The 21,461-nt window shown below is 34.5% G+C and overlaps 1 protein-coding gene across 1 annotated transcript in view; it reads left to right on the top strand.

The window, feature by feature from the left end:
• Positions 1 to 1,647: 1,647 nt before the first annotated feature.
• The window catches only part of LOC115212362 (probable imidazolonepropionase), a 27,515-nt gene continuing 7,701 nt past the window's right edge, over positions 1,648 to 21,461 (top strand). Inside the window, exons 1-6 of the mRNA XM_029781239.2 lie at positions 1,648 to 1,915; positions 6,050 to 6,156; positions 14,450 to 14,514; positions 15,494 to 15,771; positions 17,508 to 17,733; positions 18,408 to 18,626. Coding sequence (XP_029637099.1) covers positions 1,758 to 1,915; positions 6,050 to 6,156; positions 14,450 to 14,514; positions 15,494 to 15,771; positions 17,508 to 17,733; positions 18,408 to 18,626 — 1,053 coding nt within the window. The 5' untranslated portion in view covers positions 1,648 to 1,757. The remainder of the gene's footprint in view (positions 1,916 to 6,049; positions 6,157 to 14,449; positions 14,515 to 15,493; positions 15,772 to 17,507; positions 17,734 to 18,407; positions 18,627 to 21,461) is intronic.

Raw genomic sequence — 21,461 nt, 5'->3', positions numbered from 1 at the left:
TTCTAACAACTCCCTAAACTTTTTTCCATCTTGTTCTTTCAGTGGCTACAATGATTTTGGAACACCCTCTTCCACTGCTTATTTGGTAATCTAAGTAACAGAAGCTATTAACTGCTTGCAGCGGACTTTCTGTGTAACTTTTTCCTGTGAATTTTTCCATATTGCTAACCAGTCCAGCACATCTGTTACAAAATCTTCCTTCTCTGATAACCTGTTTGTGATCCCATTACACCTTTGGAACACCCATAGTTTCCAACAGGTGCATGGAAACAGCTCAGAGGATAAGAGACTCCCCTCATTTTCCTTTCTTACTTAAAATTTTGCCTTTGTTAAGACCTCGTGATTCTAGGCCTTACGCATTTGGAATTTTCATTGAATACCCTTCTAATTGCAAAACCACTTTGCAGTATGGACTGAGTGTATTTTATCAGACCATCCTCACTAGAAGATAAAATAATCCCATTGGGAGGACATACTGTGGATGAATAAGAAAAGCAAATTCATTGCTGAGAGAAAAATAATGAAATTCAGAAACTAACTAATATTTCCAGTTCAAAATAGAAAGGAATGAAGTAGATAATTGAACCTGACTAATGTAATGGATTGCTGTAGAGAGTGAAAAGTGATGAGTTGTAATCTTGAATAATCTGTGCAAGGAGACGAAAAAAGAATAGAGTTTATATCCCACCAAAGTTGACTTATTCTTTTCATTGTTTAGTCTCAAATCTAATCATGACTTACCTGTCTTTTTTTTATTTCTTTTTACATATAGAATTAGATTGTCAAATGTGATCTTCCTTTTTATGATAACAGAGTGTGATCTGAGTGAGAAGGGAGGGTCATTATACATGACTCCTGCGGGTCCTCTGAGGGCCAATGAGCATGATTGAGGCTGCAGCAAGTCAACACATTTCTAGTAACTTGAGTAATCACATTATAACCTTCAATGTTGGTTTCAACAAACCCTTCTATGGTTGATAGTTAAACCAACAACCTGTATCACATATATTTCAACTGACCTTATTTACTGTGATCAGCACACCGTGTTTCAGTACTCATATTGTTCTTACAAGCATGAGGAATTTCAATTCAGGTTTTATTTTCCAACAAAACAAAAAGCAACAGAATTAGGCTAATAAAGAGCAACACAATTAAGCAAAATTTTAAGTAAGAAGGGAAATAGGCTAAAATCAGTTTGGAAAGAAGCAAATATTATATGTTTTTTATTGTTTGTTGTATAAATGTAAAATGAGCAATAAATCATCAACTTTTACCCGAGAGAATTAAGTTTTATGTTTTTTTAAATTTTATCCTCATTTCAATGGGTTGTTTTATGAATAAGGATGAGCCTGCACTAATTTTGCTCAAAGTAACCTACTTATTAATTACCAGTAAATTATAACGTAGATAGATAATCCAAAAATTTGTATTCAGACTCACTGTATCTAGCACAAAGTAATTTTTCCATGATTTATTTCTTGTTTTCTCTCAATCTGATATTATTTCTTAATTAATGATCAGTCATGACTGTCTTCTCATTTAGTCCTCACACCCAAGTAAATTTAAAATGCAGATAGTGTCACTGAAGTTTAGTGATAGTCTCGAATTAAAGTTAAACTATGATTTGAATGATATTTGTAATTAATATCTGTTCATAAGTTCACACACAGAACTGTAATTAATTAATTGTAGCATAGCATTGTTTTCTATCATTACATATCATTTCATTTCTTAAAACATTTGCAAAAGGAATAGTTATGTCCAGTGAGAAGAAATATCGTTTACTGGTGCGTTCAGCACAACAAATTGTTACTGTGTGCAACACTGGCAAAAATGTACTTGCTGGAAAGGAGATGAATGAGTTGCAAGTGTTAAATGCTAAAGACAATGACAGCCTTAGCCTTGTAGTTGATAGGTATGTATATATATATTTGTAGCTACTCTCCACCCAGCTCTTACATTTATTTTCCTGTTTAAGTTCTACTGAAGAATATGATTGAGTGGATAAAATATTTTAAGTTTGCATCTCACTGTAGGCACCATATATAGTTTATTTTTGTTGTCTCTTTGAATAGAACCCTATATTTAATAAGTCTTGGCCTCTCTCACTGGAATAAGTAGCAGAATTAGAGTTAATGAGGCATCCACCACATGGTCGCTAGATCTAAGAGAGATAACAACCAAATCTCTTTTGAATTACAAACAATTCTCTTTTTTAAAAAAAGGAAAGGACACATGTGATAATGTAGGTAATAAGTATTCCTTCTCAACCCCACCATATGTTGTTAACACTTCTCTCACCCTCTTTTTCTCTCACTAGTTTTTTCTCTCATTCTTCACCTCTGCCTTCAGCTGACCACATGACACATTTGGCCTAAGTGTGTTAATATTAATCGCCTTTCTCTACTTCTTCCTCTCTTATTTCTTCATTCTTCTCTCTCTCTCTCTCTCTCTCTCTCACACACACACACACACACTCACACAAACACACAGACACACTGTTATTCCACCTCTCACTCACTCACTCTCCACCTCTCTTACTAACTAAAGTATAATGAGCAAACGAACAAGCAGATTTTTATATAGATTATTATTATTATTATCATTATTTGTTTGGCTTTTGCTTTGTGTTTGTACAAGTTGACTCCAAGTTTCACCCAGAAACCTCAAGAGACAACAAGTTAGAAGTTCAAGTTGGTGTTATGACTAGGGTGCCATATCTTTTGTTTTGCAGAGTATTGTTCTATAGAATGTCAGTCAAAGCATAAGTAAATCAGAAGTTTGTTTTAAAAATAATTTGATTATAAGATGATAGTGTGGTGTTACGATGACAATAAAAAAGAGAATAGTTTGTAATTTAAAAGAGATATCATTGCTATTTCTCTTAGATCTAGTGACCATGTTGTGGATGCCTCATTAACTCAAATTCTGGTACTTATTCCAGCGAGAGAGGCCAAGACTTATTGAATATAGTGTTTGCTATTATGGACATTTAAATGTATTTTGACATTGTTATCTCCGCCAAGGAAGGAGGTTATGTTTTCAGCAGTGTTGGTTTGTTTGTCTGTCTGTGTACAAAATAACTCAAAAAGTAGTGAATGGTATTTGATGAAACTTGCAGAAAAAGTTGGTAATGACAAAGGAACAGATGATGAAATTTTGGTGGTGAACTAGGAATTTTTATGGATTCTTGAAGGTTTTTTCATTTGTTATATTTACTTTACATGAAGTATTACAATGTTACATTCTTTGATTATCTCCTGTAAAAACATGTTCATTGTTTCCACATCATCATCACCATCACCATCACCATCATTATTATTGATCATAGGGGATTGTTAGAATCATTAGAGCATAGGGTAAGAATGCTTCGCAGTATTACGTCACACCCTTCTGTTATTTTAGTTCAAATCCTACCAAGGTCAACTCTAACTTCCCTCCTTTTTCAGTCAATAAAATGAAGTATCAGTTAAGTGCTGGGCTGAGTATAATCGACTGTCCCCTTCCCTTAATTCTTCTGTCATGTTTTCAACAGTTTTATGCAAACTTCTATGAAACTAAGTACCTGAAGTATGTGTAGCATTATCTCTTGTAGGTATAGGATTGTATCTGTATGCTACGTCTAGATTTGTTGTGAGGCTGTTCTGGTGACTCTTGTGTTACTTTGTTGTGTAGAATAGATGAGAGGCGGTGAGCTGGCAGTATCACTAGCACGGCGGGCGAAATGCTTAGCGGTATTTCGTCTGTCTTTACGTTCTGAGTTCAAATTCTGCCGAGGTCGACTTTGCCTTTCATCCTTTCGGGGTCGATTAAATAAGTACCAGTTACACACTGGAGTCGATGTAATTGACTTAATCCGTTTGTCTGTTCTTGTTTTTCCCCTCTGTGTGTAGCCTCTTGTGGGCAGTAAAGAAATAAGAATAGATGACATATATGTGGTTTAGTTGGCACTGCTTGTATTTGGCATGTGTTGTGGGTTATGTGATACATTTTAGTGTTAGGCTTTGATTGTGTACAGTATGTTCTGTGTGGATCGTGTTATATTATTGGTTCAAAATTGTATAGAACACAAGCTGTGTAAGTTATTACTGGTGTGCAGGATGTGTTGTATCATAGTATTGATTACATAAGAGAGTATGTTGAGTTATTTGATGGTAGTTGTGTAAAGTATGTGCTTGTAGCGTACGCTGAGTGAAATTCTCTCTCTCTCTCTCTCATATATAACATAAATACGGACGTAGCAGAAAACAGCTAGCCTTCGGCCATTTGGGCCCTGTTGTGTCCACTACTCTGATTGGTTTGTATTGGCGCAATTTGTCTCTTGCTCTGTTATGCACCAATGTGCAACCCAACCAATTGCAGCCTTCTGATAAGGTCCCATGACACAGTCTTCTAAATCTCTGTTGGAGCCTCCTGGTCCCTATAAAAAGCTAGTTACAAAATCGTATTTTGTCTTTGGTTCTAGACCTTCTAAGGTCTAACCACTGACCACAGATCACACAGCCAGTTCCAGTGACAGACAACACCAGCAGCTCACATAGAAACTCAACTTTGTCCAGCAGCATTCTGGACCTCCATCTCCATCGCCTCTGTCTTCTTAACGATGCCAACAGCTCTACGTACACAGCAACATTCACCCAGGTTCTATCTCCACACTATTTGTGAATTACTTCACCATGGCTAACAGCAAATACAACCTGCAAGATCTTCCTGTATCAAGTAACCGGCCCTGCATAGTATCCACAGCTTCCTGCATGACATGTGCCTCGATCGGTTCTGCAGTGTAGCCACAACTTCTTGTTACAGCACTTCAACTATTGTGTACCTTATTACGAACTGGTATTTATCTTCATTGTGTATGAACTTCTAGTGTCCTGTTATAGACTCTTTCTATGCTCTCTATTTTATCGCACACGCATACACCCTTGTTTGTACACACATACACATTATGTATGCATGACTGCTTGTCTATTATTATATGTGTACTTATGTCGCATGCACAGACACACATGTTAACACCTAAATAAAATCTTTCTTTTAAACATTCTAATGGTTGTATCATCTTTCTTTTCCTTCTGACACTCATACTCATTTATCTGTTTTGCTTTTATTGTAAGCGACCATGCAGTGTATTAAAGGAGTCATTCATTCGTCACCCCTCCTTTCGCATGGTTGTTCTACTTGCTCATCATCATCATCACTATCACTATTATCATTATTTAATGTCAATTTTCCATGCTGGCAAGGGCATTGTGTGAATTATTTTCAGATAGAGTGCAGAGTTGTGAGACCTGGTATAGATTTTTATATTTTTGTTTGTGCTTTGATGTGAACTGAATTAAAGACTATCATTTCAAATTGAACATATTTGTAGAAGAAACATAAAATGAAAGGGCTTGCTCAAAATGTTAGTCTTTATTTCATCTCACAGTGCATCACCAATACAATAACACACATGTCAGCAATTGAAACCTAAAACTGAACAGGTTGCAAATTCATCAATGGAAAATATAAATATTGTTGCACTATCTATCCTTTTACTTAATCAACTCAAGATAATCAATTTTCATTTAAGATTTAATTTTATAAAACAAAACCACATCTCCATTTGATACATGATATTCAATTAAAAAGAATATGATTGGGGAAACTAAGTTATAACATGTAGGTAACACATAATTACATAAGTGGTTCTATATCAGTTGTTATTTGTCGGAGCACTGCATCCTTCAAAACTTCCATGCTTTCTGAGATTCGCCAACACTACACCTGATTTTCTCCCCTCCATACACACACAAGCATGTATCTGACTCATACATTGTTCACTTTCCAGACATTTTTACATTACTGCATGTACTTTATATGCATTTTCTGACAAGTTGTGGTGCACCTGAGCACTGTATACAATAATTTCATTATTATTATTATATCCAGGAAGGTACATAGAACTCACACCAGTTACAAATAGGATGAGGGACATATTCCGTAACTGCCACAATATATTTTTTTTTATTTAAAAGCTTCTTTTTCTTTTCTTCTTTGTTTTCAGAATTGGAAATATATTAGAAATAGGTGACACCAAAGAAATTCTACTCAAGTATCCTGTTTCTCAATTCAAGAAGGTAATAGATGCCAAAGGAATGTGTATTTTGCCAGGTGAATATGAAATTAAAATTTCAAAACTGTTCCTACATATTTAAATACAATTTTAGACAGTGAAGATCTTAGTAAATCCTGCCAGCGACACTAAATTGTATTATTAAGCGTGGTACAGTCTCTCTTTTTTTTTTTTTTATTTATCCTCAGATACCAGAAGTATGTTGTTCTTTTTGCTACTGTTGCTGTTGATTTCTTAAGTTCTAAATATTTTTGACTATTCCTCTTTATGAACTTATCAGTTGTTTGAATACTTACTGTCAAGTGTAATTTACTCTAAACCAAAAGATATAGAGAGTGAAGGCTTTGCTCGTGATCTCTGAAATTATGTGTAATGTAGCGTAAAAGTCTAATGCTAAAATTTAGACTTGAAAGTCAGATGATAAAAAAGATACAAAGTAACCGAAAGTGCACGTAAGGTAAGCAATTCATGAGAAATAATTTACAGAATTATCTCCCATGGTACTGGTGCTATGGCTGTACTTGATAGCGCTTAAAATTAAAGTTATACTCGCCACCATGTACATTTATAGAATGATGTGTCACAGAAACGTTAAAGTATGGCTGAATAATTTATAACTGTTTAGTTACAATTCTTTACATTCACTGCTTAAATCTCTCAGCAACTGATAAAATGTTCCCACAGTATTTAGTTACGACTTTACATACCGTGTTTAGATCGAGGTTTGGGTTGCCAGACGGTCCTTACATACGGGACGTGTCCTATATTTGATAATTTTGTCCCCTGTCCCATGCTGATCTTTCAGGGACACCCCAAATGTCCGGTATTAAGTTCATTTTCAAATCTTGTACAAAAAATATTTTTTTTACTACCGTCTTACGGTTCTTATAAGTAACTATGCTTGGATCTTTTCGGTTTGAACGACAGTTTTTAACATAATTTCTAGGTAACTAAAAAATTTTAAACCTCGTATTCTGGTAGAATGTATTTATAAAACATCTTTTTCTCTTGGCTTTATTGAGAAAATTCTATAGTTTGTAAGATATTTGTTGTTTTTTTTCTTCAATTTCTGCAATTTCAACCAATCAATTACGTCCATTGAGGTTAAAAACATTCTGTGCCGTATGAATATGTCCCTCGTTTAAGAAACAGATTGGGTTTATTTACATTTGTGAAGAAGAAAATAAACCCTTCCCCCCACCCCTAATCCTAACCCTAACCCTAAAACAGATTGAAATGCAATAGATCGATACTAGGGTCATAATTATGGGTGACAATTTCATATGACACTGCTAGAAAAAACTGCCGTTCAACCCGAAAAGATCCCTATGCTTTCTTTTTTCATATTCTCTTGATAAAAATAAACTAAATGTAACGAGGAAACTAGTGTTGCTAGAAGTTTACACAAAACTGACGTGTTTGCAACATGATACTGTCAACAAAGTGTGTTGTTACTACTTGCCCCGCCTCCCCTTTTTTTTTCTAACTTAAAAACTAATCCATCCATCCCAAGATGTCAAAACATAAGTGTAAATTTTGTGTTGAATATTCCAGCGAATGGACATTTTTAAAACAAGGCAGAAGCTGTTTTGAACAAAACTGTGGTGTATGTAATTGCACTTTCAGTACTGAACATGGCAGGAAGTCTGACATCAAGCGATACTTAGAAACGGCAAAGCACAAAAGCAGTATTCCCACTACTTCAAAAGAAGCTGGTAAAATAACAAATTTCTTGATCAAGAAAAACATAGATGAAAAAAGTAAAATAAAACGTGGCTATAAATAAAGAGGTACTGGACAATCTGTGCAGAAGTATCAGGGGTTCCTGAGATGACAGGTTCCTTAGTTATTGTTTGGTCCTGGGTGAAAAGAAGTCATTTGTCTACAGTGAATATAGAATTTTCCAGCTTCACAACACACAAATATGAAGCTACTCAATTCTTAGCCAACCACAGTATATGCATGTAACCATACAGCCCGACTAAATAGGCAAAATATTCATATCCCAGTTATCAAGTTGCACTGGTGACCCTGAAATTAAATGGACAAATGGTTCTAACATGGAACCATGAGCTAAAATGGTGATCCAACTACAGCTCAGCTTACCACCATAGCAATAGCATGCTGAGGCTTCATTGCCATGCTAACAAATAATCTGCCTGAATTTATGAATAGATGTCTTTATTATGATGTTACTACATACAGTCTGCTGCCAAAAATTGAGAAATTTCAACATATAACAATACATTTGCGTTATATTTCTTCATAACATTTCAAAGAAAGAGAGAGAAAAAAGTTTTTTCATTGAAAGACAAAAAAAATTTGTTTGACAGAGTCTATTTACAACAATATGTCCAGTTGAAAACAAAAGAAAAAAATTATTTGAAATGTTGAATGTCTCTCTCTCTCTCTTTCTATATATATATATATATATATAAAGGTCAATAGTTGGTTGATGTTGTGAAGCCAGGTGGTTGAGGATCCAGAGCTCACATTTGGAGCTGTTTACTTGGAGACCTCAGCAACCAAGCTCCTCAACCATCATGTTAGCAATGGCAAGAGCCCTGTACGGAGGTCCCCCCAAACAAGCATTGTTGAGATACCAGACATTGAGGTCTACCTCAACGCTCGTTTTGGTGATGTCATCAATGCTCAGTACAAACAGAGCGGGCTCAAGTAGGTTACTCTGTTGGACTCCTAACATGGAGGTGATGATTTGGTCGCCAAAAGAGATATAGAAGGGCTCCCGATAAGCCTGCCATGCAAGGCAGTAGAGTTGTGGAATGTTCTCTCTTACTGAGCTGAGGACAACATCACAGCTGATGAAACTGAAGGCATTCTTAAGGTCAAGTTTGAGGATGACGTTGAGTGACAAGGAGGGCAAGTTGACATAGGCTCTGGTAGCTTGGACAGCAGCTTCACATCCCAGTTTGGTGCCCACTCCTAGCTGGGTTGGGGAAAATTCTTCCTTCAATAAGCTAGAGACTGATTGTAAGTACACCTTTGCAGTGAGATGGTGAAGGGTGCAGCTGACCACAATGGGACACAGCTCTCCTTTGGGTTGAGTGAGCCTGATTAATTTTGCACCAAAGAATAGTGTTCCGAGTAAACATGTAATTGTGCATATACATACAAATGTATATTTAAATAATTTTTGTCATTGTGCATATACATATAAATGTATATTTAAATAATTTTTTGTCATTGTGCATACATACAAATGTATATTTAAAAAAAAGTTTTCATTGTTCATATACATACAAATCTATCTTTAAAATTTTTTTGTCGTTGTGCATATACAAATGTATATTTAAAAGAAAAAAAATTTTGCATTCTGTATATACATATAAATGTATGTTCTAAAAAAGAGAATAGCAAAACATTGTGAAACAAAAGTATGTATATATATGTGTATGTATGTATACATATATATATATATATATATATATATATATATATATATATATATATGAAGAAACATTGGACATTTCATATAAACTTTTATTTTGTTGTGCAAATGTACTGTTATATGTCAAAATTTCTCAATTTCTGGCAGCAGACTATATATAGTGATACAGTAATAAAGACATTTATTCATAACTTCAGGCAGATTAGTTTGTTAGCACAATAAAATATTCCTTTGGCACAAATTGAGTTGGATCAATGAAATAATGTTAGAAAGTCTAGCATCATTGGTCAGTTTAACATATAGATAAAAACGTTTTATCCGTTTTTGTTCCAAAAATTAAGATTCAAGACACTTCTAGAAACTCAAAGAACCTTTGGTAGAAGGATATAAAAACCCAAAATTTTAAGGGGTTTTTAGTGATTTCAAGATGCTACGTAAATCATTGTTACTTAATCACTCATTTTCATCCTTTATGCTATAAGTGAGAAACATCTATTTTGATATTTCATAAATGTTGCTTAGGCATTTAACAAAGGGCCTTATGTCATGCTAAAATCCTTCCTTTCAACTAGTTAAAGACAACAAACTAGCTAGAGTAAATTAAATAATCTACACTCTTGTAGATTTAATACTAGACATATTTAAATGCCAAATAATATAGTTTTTTTTATTACCTGTCTACTTGCCTTACTGTGATATGTAAATTATAAAATGATAATTTTTTTATTAACAAGAAATAAAAGATATTTTAACTGTATAAATATTTTGGAACTTGTCCTTTTAAATCATCCATAAGGAATATTGCAGGTAAAAATTGTATTTGACCGAACAATTGGACACCTTATAGATATCCTATTTAGAACTCTTCTAAATTTAAGACATCAATAATATCAATAATTTCCTTTTATAGTTTTGTTTGTTTAAAATATAAAGTAAATAAGTATAACTAATGAAGTAATCTTAGACACAATACTTTATTTAATTAAATAGCCTTTTGGAAACAACTTATATACATTTAACTGTGCTAAACATAAAAAAAGGCATTTAAACATGTAGCCCCATAAAAATAATACATCATAACAATATTATAGTCAGACGTAGCAGGAAAGAACATTGTAATGCTGAACAGGAATACAACCTGCATAAATCACTTATATAGATAGGAAGAAGTACAATAAATCATCCAACCATTTTCATGTGCTTGAATTTGAGCAGTGCATAGCAACCAACACTGACAATAAGGTGTTCTAGAAATATGTACATTCAAAGCAGAGACCTCACTCTCCAGTTGGTCCTCTTCGCAATTCCTACACAAGCTAGATTACTGACAATCCCAAAGAATGTGCAGAAGTCATTGCTGAATGCTATGCAGGCATTTTGACTATCAAAAACCAAAACGTACTATTTCCACCACCTCTGACACCAAATTCCATAATAACTGTGGAATTTGCACCTGCAATGTTGCGACGTCACCTTAAGAATAAGCGCAACTATGCTTCTCCTGGTCTTGATGGTGTTACATATCTGCTTCTCAAATGTGGTGGGTACTTTCTTCTGCACCAGTTTTCGCTCTTCTTTCAGTTCTGTCATAATGATGCTGCTACACTAGAGCAGTGGAAAACTGCCAGTGTCATTTCTTTGTTTGAAAAGGGTGACCGCATGTTGCCTGTCAACTATCGTCCAGTCAGTCTTACTAGCTGCATTGCCAAACTTATTGAATTTTGTGTCAGAGAAACACTCTGGAACTTCTAGAATTCTCACAGCCTTACCCAGCACATGCAATTTGGATTTATCCCTAACTCCAGCTGTTGTGATCGACTTACTGAGTTTCTTGAAGACATCACTTGGGTCACTGATAGTGACTCATGGGTGGATGTTGTTTACCTTGACTTTGCTAAAGCTTTTAATTCTGTGTCACACAAAAGACTTATAGCAAAACTCTCTGCAATGGGTATGAAAGATGATCTTTTTAACTGATTGAAGTCCTTCATTCTCAGCCGAAATGAGGTGGTCACGGTTTTAAGACAGCATTTTTCACTCTATGAGATGTCATCTGGTGTCCTGCAGAGTTCTGTTCTTGGTCCCCTTTTGTTTGTTGCATACATTAATGACATAGATGCCAACTTAAAGAATGTCACAGTGCTGAAACAAGCAGATGACATCAAGCTGTACCCTGAGATAAAAAGGTCAGGTCCTGAACACTATAGATCTTTCCGCCAATTGGACCTGAACACAATGCAACAATAGATCATGGACCGGTAACTCAAGCTGGCTGTGGACAAGTGTACCGCTATGCATTTTGGGAGGAAAAACCCAGTGTTCACATACTCTCTTCACAACACTAATATCAAGAAATCTTGTGAACATGACTTGAGCATTACTGTCAGCAGTGATTTATGCTGGACAAAGCACATCTCTAAAATTGTCAAGAAGGCCAAGGGTGTCTTGGCATTACTCAGCATGACCTTTGTCAGCCGCTCTCCAGCTATCTATTTAAGGCTGTATATGGCTATGGTGTGGCCACACTTGGAATTTGCATCACTGATCTGGAATTTCTATCATGTTCAGGACATTGACCTCCTGGAAACTGTTCAGAGATATGCAACTAAGTGAATATCCTCCATCAGGCATCTACCATACTCTGAATGCCTTGCTTCCCTGGGCATAGATACATTGAAGCTCCAATGTCTGGCAACTGACTTGGTAAATAGCCACAATATTATTAACCATCGTGCCAACAACCAGCTTGAGTACCTTTTTAAATTCCATGTGTAGGCTTCCTACAAAGTCAGGAAACAGCACAGCTCCCATGTCTTTTGGAAACATTTTTTCACATTCAGAGTTGCTGAAGCATGAAACAAAGTACCAGCATCAGTTGTTAGTTGCTGAGACACTGCATCCTTTAAGACCTCCATGCTTCCTGAAATTTGCCAACACTACACTTGATATCTCCACCTCCATATGTATGCACACATGTAGAGGGTTGGCCAAAAGTCACCCAACAGTAAATCAAAATTCTATAAATACTTAATATTTAATTTTATTTATTCATTCCAACAATGAATGTTTAATAATTGAATACTGTGAGTTAAATCACTGTTTTTTTTTTTCAGCATTTGTCTATTTATTAGTCTCATATAAAATAATTTTTTGTTTTAATCTTGGAATTAAATGGTTTTGGTTTACTGTCAGGTGACTTTTGGCCAACCCTTTATATCATGACTCATATACTGTTTACTTTCCTGACTTTTGAACATAATCATCATCATTGTTCGACCGTGGTCGAGACAATGGAATTTACCATGTTGCGCCAGACTTCACGGTCCATCATAGCATTACGGAGGTCCTGTTGCTGGATGCCTGTATCCCTGGAGATTACATCAGGGTAGGAGAGTGTGCGCCCTCTGGTGTTGCGAGTAGATGGCTTCCAGAGGAGAAGAGTAGAAATTACTTCTTTTTCAGCTCTACAACAATGTCCAGCAAACTGGACTCTCCTACCTTTCACAAGAGATGACACAGGTGGTAATTTCCCATATATTTGCATTTTAGTTGGATGGCGCCTCCACGAGAGATTTTGAACATAATTCTATGTACTGTACATGCATCTTTGATGAGTTGTAGTGCACCTGAGTACTGTACACAATAATTTTATTATTATTATTTACATGCGAAAAATTTGATCTCGGAATGTAAAGGACCAGAACAAATTCCACAAAGTATTTTTCTCAATGCTCTAACGAATCTGCCAATCCACTATCCTTATAGAGCAATAATGATTATAATAATTCGATTTGGGAATATGAGTGTTTGAAGGAAAGGATTTTAGAAAAAAAGGTTTAAAAATAAAGAAGCTGCATCTATTTGTGATGGATGTGTGTATGTAATTTGAGTCCAAGAATAGATTTTACTATGAAGTCACAATGGGGACACTGATGCTTTTGATTTTGCCTGGGATTGGACAAATGTGTCTGTTGTTCTGGTTTTTCAACTCAAATTGTTTTAATGCATCATGACACATTTTACACCATGCATATCAATGTAGGCAATAACTTTTCCAAGATGTTACATTAAGGCACAAGGCCTGAAATTTTGGGGGCGGGGTCAGATGATTAGATCAACTCCAGTACGCAACTGGTACTTATTTTATTGACTCTGAAAGGATGAAAGGCAAAGTCAACCTCAGCAGAATTTGAACTCAGAGCATAAAGAAAGATGAAATACTGCTAAGCATTTCACCTGGCATGCTAATACTTTTGCCAGCTCACCACCTTAATAATAATCATAATGATAATAATAATAATAATAATAACAATAATAATAATAATAATAATAATAATCTTTTCTACTATAGACACAAGGCCTAAAATTGGTGGGGAGGGGTTAAGTTGATTACATTGACCCCAGAGCTCAGCTGATATATATTTGATCAACACCCTGAAATGATGAAAGGCAAGGTTGACCACAGTGGAATTTGAAGTTAGAATGTAAAGTAAGATGAAATGGCACTAAGCATTTTGTCCAGCATGCTAATGATTCTGCCAGCTTACTGCCTTGATAATAATAACAGTTTCAAATTATGGAACAAGGCCAGCAATTTTTAGAGGAGTAAATCAGTTGTGTCAATCCCACAGCTTGAAGGTCTCTTATTTTAATGACCCCAAAAGGATGAAAGGCAAAGCTGACAAGATTTAAACTCAGAACAAAAAACGGAAAGAAATGCCACCTATTTTGTGTAAGGCCAGCAATTTTTCAGTAAGTGGAATTGATTACATCAACTCCAATACTTAATTGGTACTCTATTTTATCAGCTCCAAAAGGATTAAAAATATTATTTTTAATTAAAGTATTTATTCATTTATCAATTTATTATTTTAGGGGGAAATGATTCTTGCTTTATCATATGCTTGTTTCTTTTCTTTTAGGTTTTGTAGATGCGCACACACACCCAGTGTGGGCTGGGGACAGGGTTCATGAATTTGCTATGAAGGTAACAGTTAAAATATACTTCAACAGAACTCTTTTCATTCTTAACATTTAATATCTTCACGTGAAAACTAAACATACTGTTAATATTGGAGGATTAGATATAGGACTTAAATAACAATTTGATAAACAGATAACATGGACAAACTGCAATTTGGAAATAACCTAGATAAATTACAATAAGAATGTAAAAAATTGTCTGAATATTTAAACATGAGGCATTAGAAGTAAGCTATCCTCTCAGAAACAGTTAACATAGGTAGATTAGAGATAAAAGTTTGAAAAAATTATTTGAACAGTTCACATAGGTAATCCAGAAACATGAACTAAATTTCTGTCTGATATACTGTTTATGTGGTGAACTAGAGATTGTTGTGAAGATCTATATAATGCACTATTTATATGTTTGGACAGACGGGCAGGGAGGAAGTATATTCATATGTTTGAGGGAATGCTGAAAAGTTCCTGGCTTTGGGTAAAAGAAAATACAGGGTGATTAATTATGATTTTATTCAACATATTCTCCTCTCAGATTCACACACTTATTGCAGTGGTCCTTCAGTTTTTCTAAGCCCTGTAAGAGAACTCAGAAGGATGGGCCTCCAACTAGGCTTTTCATGATACCCTTAAAGCCAGGAACTTTTTAGTACCCACCCTGTAAATACCCACATTTGTTAAAAGCAATGACAATGTAATTAAAGTGTTAAACAACCATTGATCTTGAGTTGAAATCAATAGCAGATGTTCTGTTCTGGGTAATATACTTACTGATGCAATGCACCTGTTTATCTAAATACTTACAACTGGTGTTTTTTTTAATTGATTTTTTTATTGATTTAAAACCACAATCTGTAACCAATTGCCAAAACAGTTCTAGAGACATTAAAAGCCCAAACAAATGACTAACAGACTCTTGATTATGAAACTAAAATATTGATTTACATTTTTTTTTTCATGTGGTAATGTGGTACTTTCCTTTTTAGTTGTCTGGTGCTAGTTACATGGAAGTACACCAAGCTGGTGGAGGCATCCACTTCACTGTGGAGCATACTCAGAAAGCTTCAGAAGATGAACTACTTGAAAGTTTAAAGGAGAGACTGTGGCAGATGTTACAGGCTGGGACGACATTGGTGGAGTGCAAGTCAGGCTATGGTTTAAACACAAATACCGAAGTCAAGATGCTTACAGTGATAGAGAGAGCCAGGAAAGAGGTCCCTATTGATATATCAAGCACTTTTTGTGGAGCTCATGCAGTACCAAAGTAAAAAAGTGTACCTTTTTCTTAGCTGATATATTTTTAAATCAACACCACTAAAGATCTGAAAGCCTCTATGGTCTTTTTTTAATGTAAATTGTTGGGTGCTCTGGAAAAATTAAATTATTGGGTAAAACTTAAGATGATGTGGTAGATATTTTAAAACATTCTTTCAATTATTTAACTATTACTAACAAGGATTTCTCTATTCTCAAAAACAGCAATGTCACATCACTTCCTTCAGTGATGTTAATTTTTTCAATATTGTCACTGGTGAAGAATAGTATGTTGGGTGAAATAATAAGGTACCAAATAAGATATACCAGAACATTTAATTTAATTCCTCCTTTTTTTGCATTTAATCTTATTTGAGCTGAATTTAACTTTTTTTGAAGCCAAACAATAAGTACTAGTGACATACTGTAATTAATTGAATTAGTTGCACTTCTCTCCTACAATACTGGTTCTATGGCAGTTATGACAGTCTTTCCAATTGGCATTTCAAACAAAGGTATGATAGTCTGTTAATATAAGTAAATCAAAGTTGAATTAGATATACTATGGTATTCAATTTGATGACTTATATTTCTGTATTTAAATGCAAATTTGCTAATTTTTTCCTCGGGGTACTAAGTTTAATTCCTGGACTGAGTTGTGTTATTGAGCAAGACACTTTATTTCACATCGTTCCAGTTCACTCAGCTGTAGAAATGAGTTGCAACATCACTGGTGCCAAGCTGCATTAACCTTTAACTTTCCTTTGGATAACATCAGTGGTATGGAGAGGGGAGGCTGGTATGCATGGGCAACTGTTGATCTTTCATAAACAACCTTGCCCAAACTTGTGCCTCAAGGGTTACTTTCTAGGTGCAATCCCATGGTCATTTATATCTCAAGGGGGTCTTTACCCTTTACCCTTTATATTTTATCAACCCAATACTGATGGGATCCAAAACCCCAAAATAAAGAGATGGAAAAAAATATAATAAAGTATAGAGTACAAAATCCAACTATTTTTATTAGTTTACCAACCAATAAATATTTATAACTGTAAAATAACATATTTCACCTATGCCCCATGGTTAGAATAGCAAAACATTGTCATGTACAAGTTTCTTCCCTCAGGGGCAACACTGTAGAAACAAAATTATGTTATTTTTGCTATTTTAAAAATGTATATATAGCATGACTAGTCACTACACCTATCAGATACCATCTATCAATGACTTTTCAAATTTTAAAGATTATTTCTAACACTATATGATGAAAACAAATATATAGGGTGTTCAAAAAATCTCTCTGCAGTGAATTGTTTTTCATCCTAACTCTGCAAGATGTATTTCAAAACATGTGTAGAAGAGTCAACTTATGTATTGAATATGAAGGACAGCACTTTCAACACCTCATATAAAGTTTTTTAAAGTCTTGTAAAGTCTAATATATTCTTTTGTAGTCTTATACCATCTTATAAATATTTTGCAATAAATTACTTACAGTGGAGAGACCTTTTGAACACCCTGTATTTACTAAGGTATAGTTGACAAACAGGTATCATTCCTGCTTCATAGTTGAGTGGTTAACATTAAAACATACTTGCTGCTGTAATAATGAATGTCCCAACAAATGCAAATATTCAGTGTCGAAAAACTTATACAAGCCAGTGCAGAAAAATGATTGTATGATAGTAAAGTTAAAGATTTTTTATCAAATTTAAAAAAAATAATTTTTGTTTTTTATTTTAGAGATAAAACTGCTGAAGAAGCAACATATGATGTAATAAATAATCAACTTGTTCGTGTTAAAGAACTAATGGATTCCGGGAAACTACATGTTGACAACATTGATGTCTTCTGTGAAAAGTTTGTATTTGATATCAACCAATCTAGAGCCATCTTAGAAGCTGGTCAAAAATGTGGACTTGCAATTAATTTCCATGGAGATGAACTTAACCCACTTAAAGGAGCTGAGGTCAGGGACATTTTAAAATTGATTTACCATAATTATTACTCAAAAGCAAAGTTAAGGAAAATATTTATCAGACACTTAAGCCTTTGGACAATGTTTTGTATGCTAGAGAAACATATCTAGATAACTTCACTGTATTGTAACTTATTCAATAAATGCTTCAGATTTGTGTTTCACATTTCTACTACCAAGGAAACTTTTAAACAGACTCTAGAATAAGATAAAGGAAAATAGTGGGCTTTCTATTAACTGATACCCTTCAGATTAACATTTGTTGTGATACTTAATTAATGTAACTGAAACCAGTATATTACAGGTACTTATTGTATTGAAAGCTTGAGTAATGAAAGACTAATCTGACCTTGATTAAATGTCTGTGTGTGTGTGTGTTATGTTTTATTTTTTTGTTTGTTTCAGTCATTGGGCTGTGGCCATGCTGAGGTACCACCTTAATTGAACAAATTAAGTCCGATACTTGTTCTACTGATTTCTTTTGCTAAATTGTTAAGTTATGGGAACTTAAAAGTATTTATCTACAGAGATTCTATAAAGAAGTGCATAAATGTATAATGTTAGCTTTGTCCTAAACTAACTTCTGTATATTTTTATAATTTCGATATTTTCCTTATTGGACACATTATTGTGTGATTTCAAATATTTTGATTCTTCTTCTATAGATGGGAGCTCAGCTTGGTGCTCTTGCCATAAGCCATCTTGAAGAAATTTCTGATGAAGGTATGCAAGCGATGGCAAAAGCTGGTTCTGTTGGAGTCATTTTACCCACTACAGCTTACATACTACGACTGAAACCACCAGATGTTGTTAAAATGATAAATACAGGAATGGCCATTGCATTAGGTTCAGATTTCAACCCAAATGCTTATTGTCTGTCAATGGTGAGATAATATACAAATATACTTATTTGTATGCATGTGTGTTTGTGTGCATGTATATATATATATATATATATATATATAGTTAATCCAAACAAGAAACACAGAAAAAAAAGAGAAAAAAAAGAAAAAAACACAGCAACGCAGGACGTGGAACAATTAAAGTATTATTGACGCTCAGGAAAGAAGGGAAGGAGAAAGGGTAAAATTAATTAATTAAGAAGTAATCAGTAATTTCACCAAGTAGAATTCGGCATGAAAAAGAACATTTCATGGTAAGCTTAAGTAATACTTTATAATTAGGGTTCAGCAAAGATTTGCTTCACCACGTACCGAAGTTTAGAAATAGCAGTCAAAAAATCTTAGCTATTCCTTCTACTTTAAAAGGGGCTCCCAGAAAAACCAAAGTACTTGAAAACAATCCATGCAGGCAAAAGGGAAAAATAATGAAAATCAATCGATATTAGGTTACCCATGTACGCTCGTTTTGGAATTAGATCGGTATAAAGAATAGATAATTATACTTTACCCGACCATTTTCGGCTCATCAGTGTGGGATTCCTCAAATATAGATTATTAAATATTAAATTCGAAGGCACTGGAAAATATTTCTTTACCTAACGGTATCAGAGAGATCATATTCAGTGCTAGTGCTGCCAAATTCAAAATACGAATGAGAGTTCATCACCTTCCCCTGCCCATTAGCGTGTTGCCAAGTAAGATGCTACAGAGAGAAACTGTAGTTTGTTATCAGGGAGAAAAATTCCATTATCAATAATAACAAAGGGTAAAATTAATTAATCAAGAAGTAATCAGTAATTTCACCAAGTAGAATTTGGCATGAAAAAGAACATTTCATGGTAAGCTTAAGTAATACTTTATAATTAGGATTCAGCAAAGATTTGCTTCGCCACATACCGAAGTTTAGAAATAGCAGTCAAAAAATCTTAGCTATTCCTTCTACTTTAAAAGGGGCTCCCAGAAAAACCAAAGTACTTGAAAACAATCCACGCAGGCAAAAACCAAAGTTTATTTCGCCACATACCGAAGTTTATTTCTAAACTTCGGTATGTGGCGAAGCAAATCTTTGCTGAACCCTAATTATAAAGTATATATATATATATATATATATATATATATACGTGGTCTGATCAATAAGTATCCGGACTGTTGCTATAGTAAGGAAGCTAAAGCATTGAGAGTGAAGCAGCTTGTCACACATTGACCATGAACTCTGCTGTGCATGCACACAAAATTTTAACATTCTAGCACACTTCTGCTGTTTACAGCAGTGCTTGGAAGGAAGGCGTGTAGTGTGCGATTGTCACATTGACCATGACAGAGAAAGTTAGCAGAGAATCTGCATCAAATTTTGCCAAAAGCTGAGCAATACCTGCTCAGAGACCTATGCAAAGTTTTCATCATTTTAACACAATCAAGGAAATCTTGTGCAACTGAAACCCGAGTGTCTTTTTGGTCAACTGAAAGCAGTTTTGGCACAAACATGGCAAACACGTGTTTCATACCCAAATCTTCAGTGATAATCAACTGAACTTAACTGTAACTAATCTGCACGTCCTCTGATAACTCATGGATAGTGAATCGACAGTTTCCCCTCACAGCTGCATGCACATCTGTAATGTTTTTCCCAGTTCTGCTGGTTGTGGGTCTCCCAGAATATTCATCACTATCTACATATTTTCGGCCATCTTGGAAATGTCTGAACTGATCGTACACTTGTATGCAACTCATACGCTCCTCTCCATACACTTTCTGCAACTTGCATAGACCTCTGAGCATGTATCGCCATGACAACTTTCACTCCTGTGGTCAATGTGATGATTACACACTACACACCTTCCTTCCAAGCACTGCTGTAAACAGCGGAATAAGCTAGAATGTCAAAACTTAGTGTGCATGCACAGCTGGGTTCAAGGTCACTCTGTGCCATGTGGCTTCACACTGCGTGGTTTAGCTTTGTTACTATAGCCACAGTCCGGATACTTATTGATCAGACCTCATATATATACATGTTATATATTATATATATATATATATATATATATATATATATATATATATACATGTATGTATGTATATATATATATATATATATACACATGTATGTATGTATATATATATATATATATATACATGTATGTATGTATATATATATATATATAATATATACATGTATGTATGTATATATATATATATATATATATATATATATATACATACATATACATGTATATATATATATATATGTATGTATGTATCAAATATACCACAAGGTACATGTCACCAAAGGGTATGGATGTACTAAAACAGTTATATGCTTAACTCTTATCTCAGATATAGTTAAACAGTTTTCATAACTCTAGATACAGTAGAATGAGGAATCATAATCAATATTAACACTTTATATAATAAACATTGTTTCATGAGATTGGCAGATATCACTCAGAAGAGCATAAATCCAGTTATGTAAACAAAGGCCACTGGTCCCATTCATTGGCATTAGAATTCCCATTTATAGATGCAGGTCTATATAGGGATGACGGCCTTATAGCCACGCATAATCTAAACGGCCATGAATCAGATAGACTTAGGAAGGACCTTATAGCTTTCTTTCAAAGGATGGGCTTACGGATTACGATAGATACTAACCTGAATAGTGTAGATTTTTTAGACGTAAATTTTAATGTAAGATCGGATAGATTTAAACCTTTCCGTAAGCCCAATGAAAAGCTATCGTATATTAGCAAAGATTCGAACCATCCACCAGTTATCCTTAGCAACTTAGTCAGCAATGTAGGTAGAAGAATATCTTCAATT

Source organism: Octopus sinensis, linkage group LG1 (genome assembly GCF_006345805.1).
Source record: "Octopus sinensis linkage group LG1, ASM634580v1, whole genome shotgun sequence".
In the NCBI taxonomy this organism is placed as follows: Eukaryota; Metazoa; Mollusca; class Cephalopoda; order Octopoda; family Octopodidae; genus Octopus; species Octopus sinensis.
Note: the sequence above shows the minus strand (reverse complement) of the source record. Positions and strands in the feature narration are given on the sequence as shown.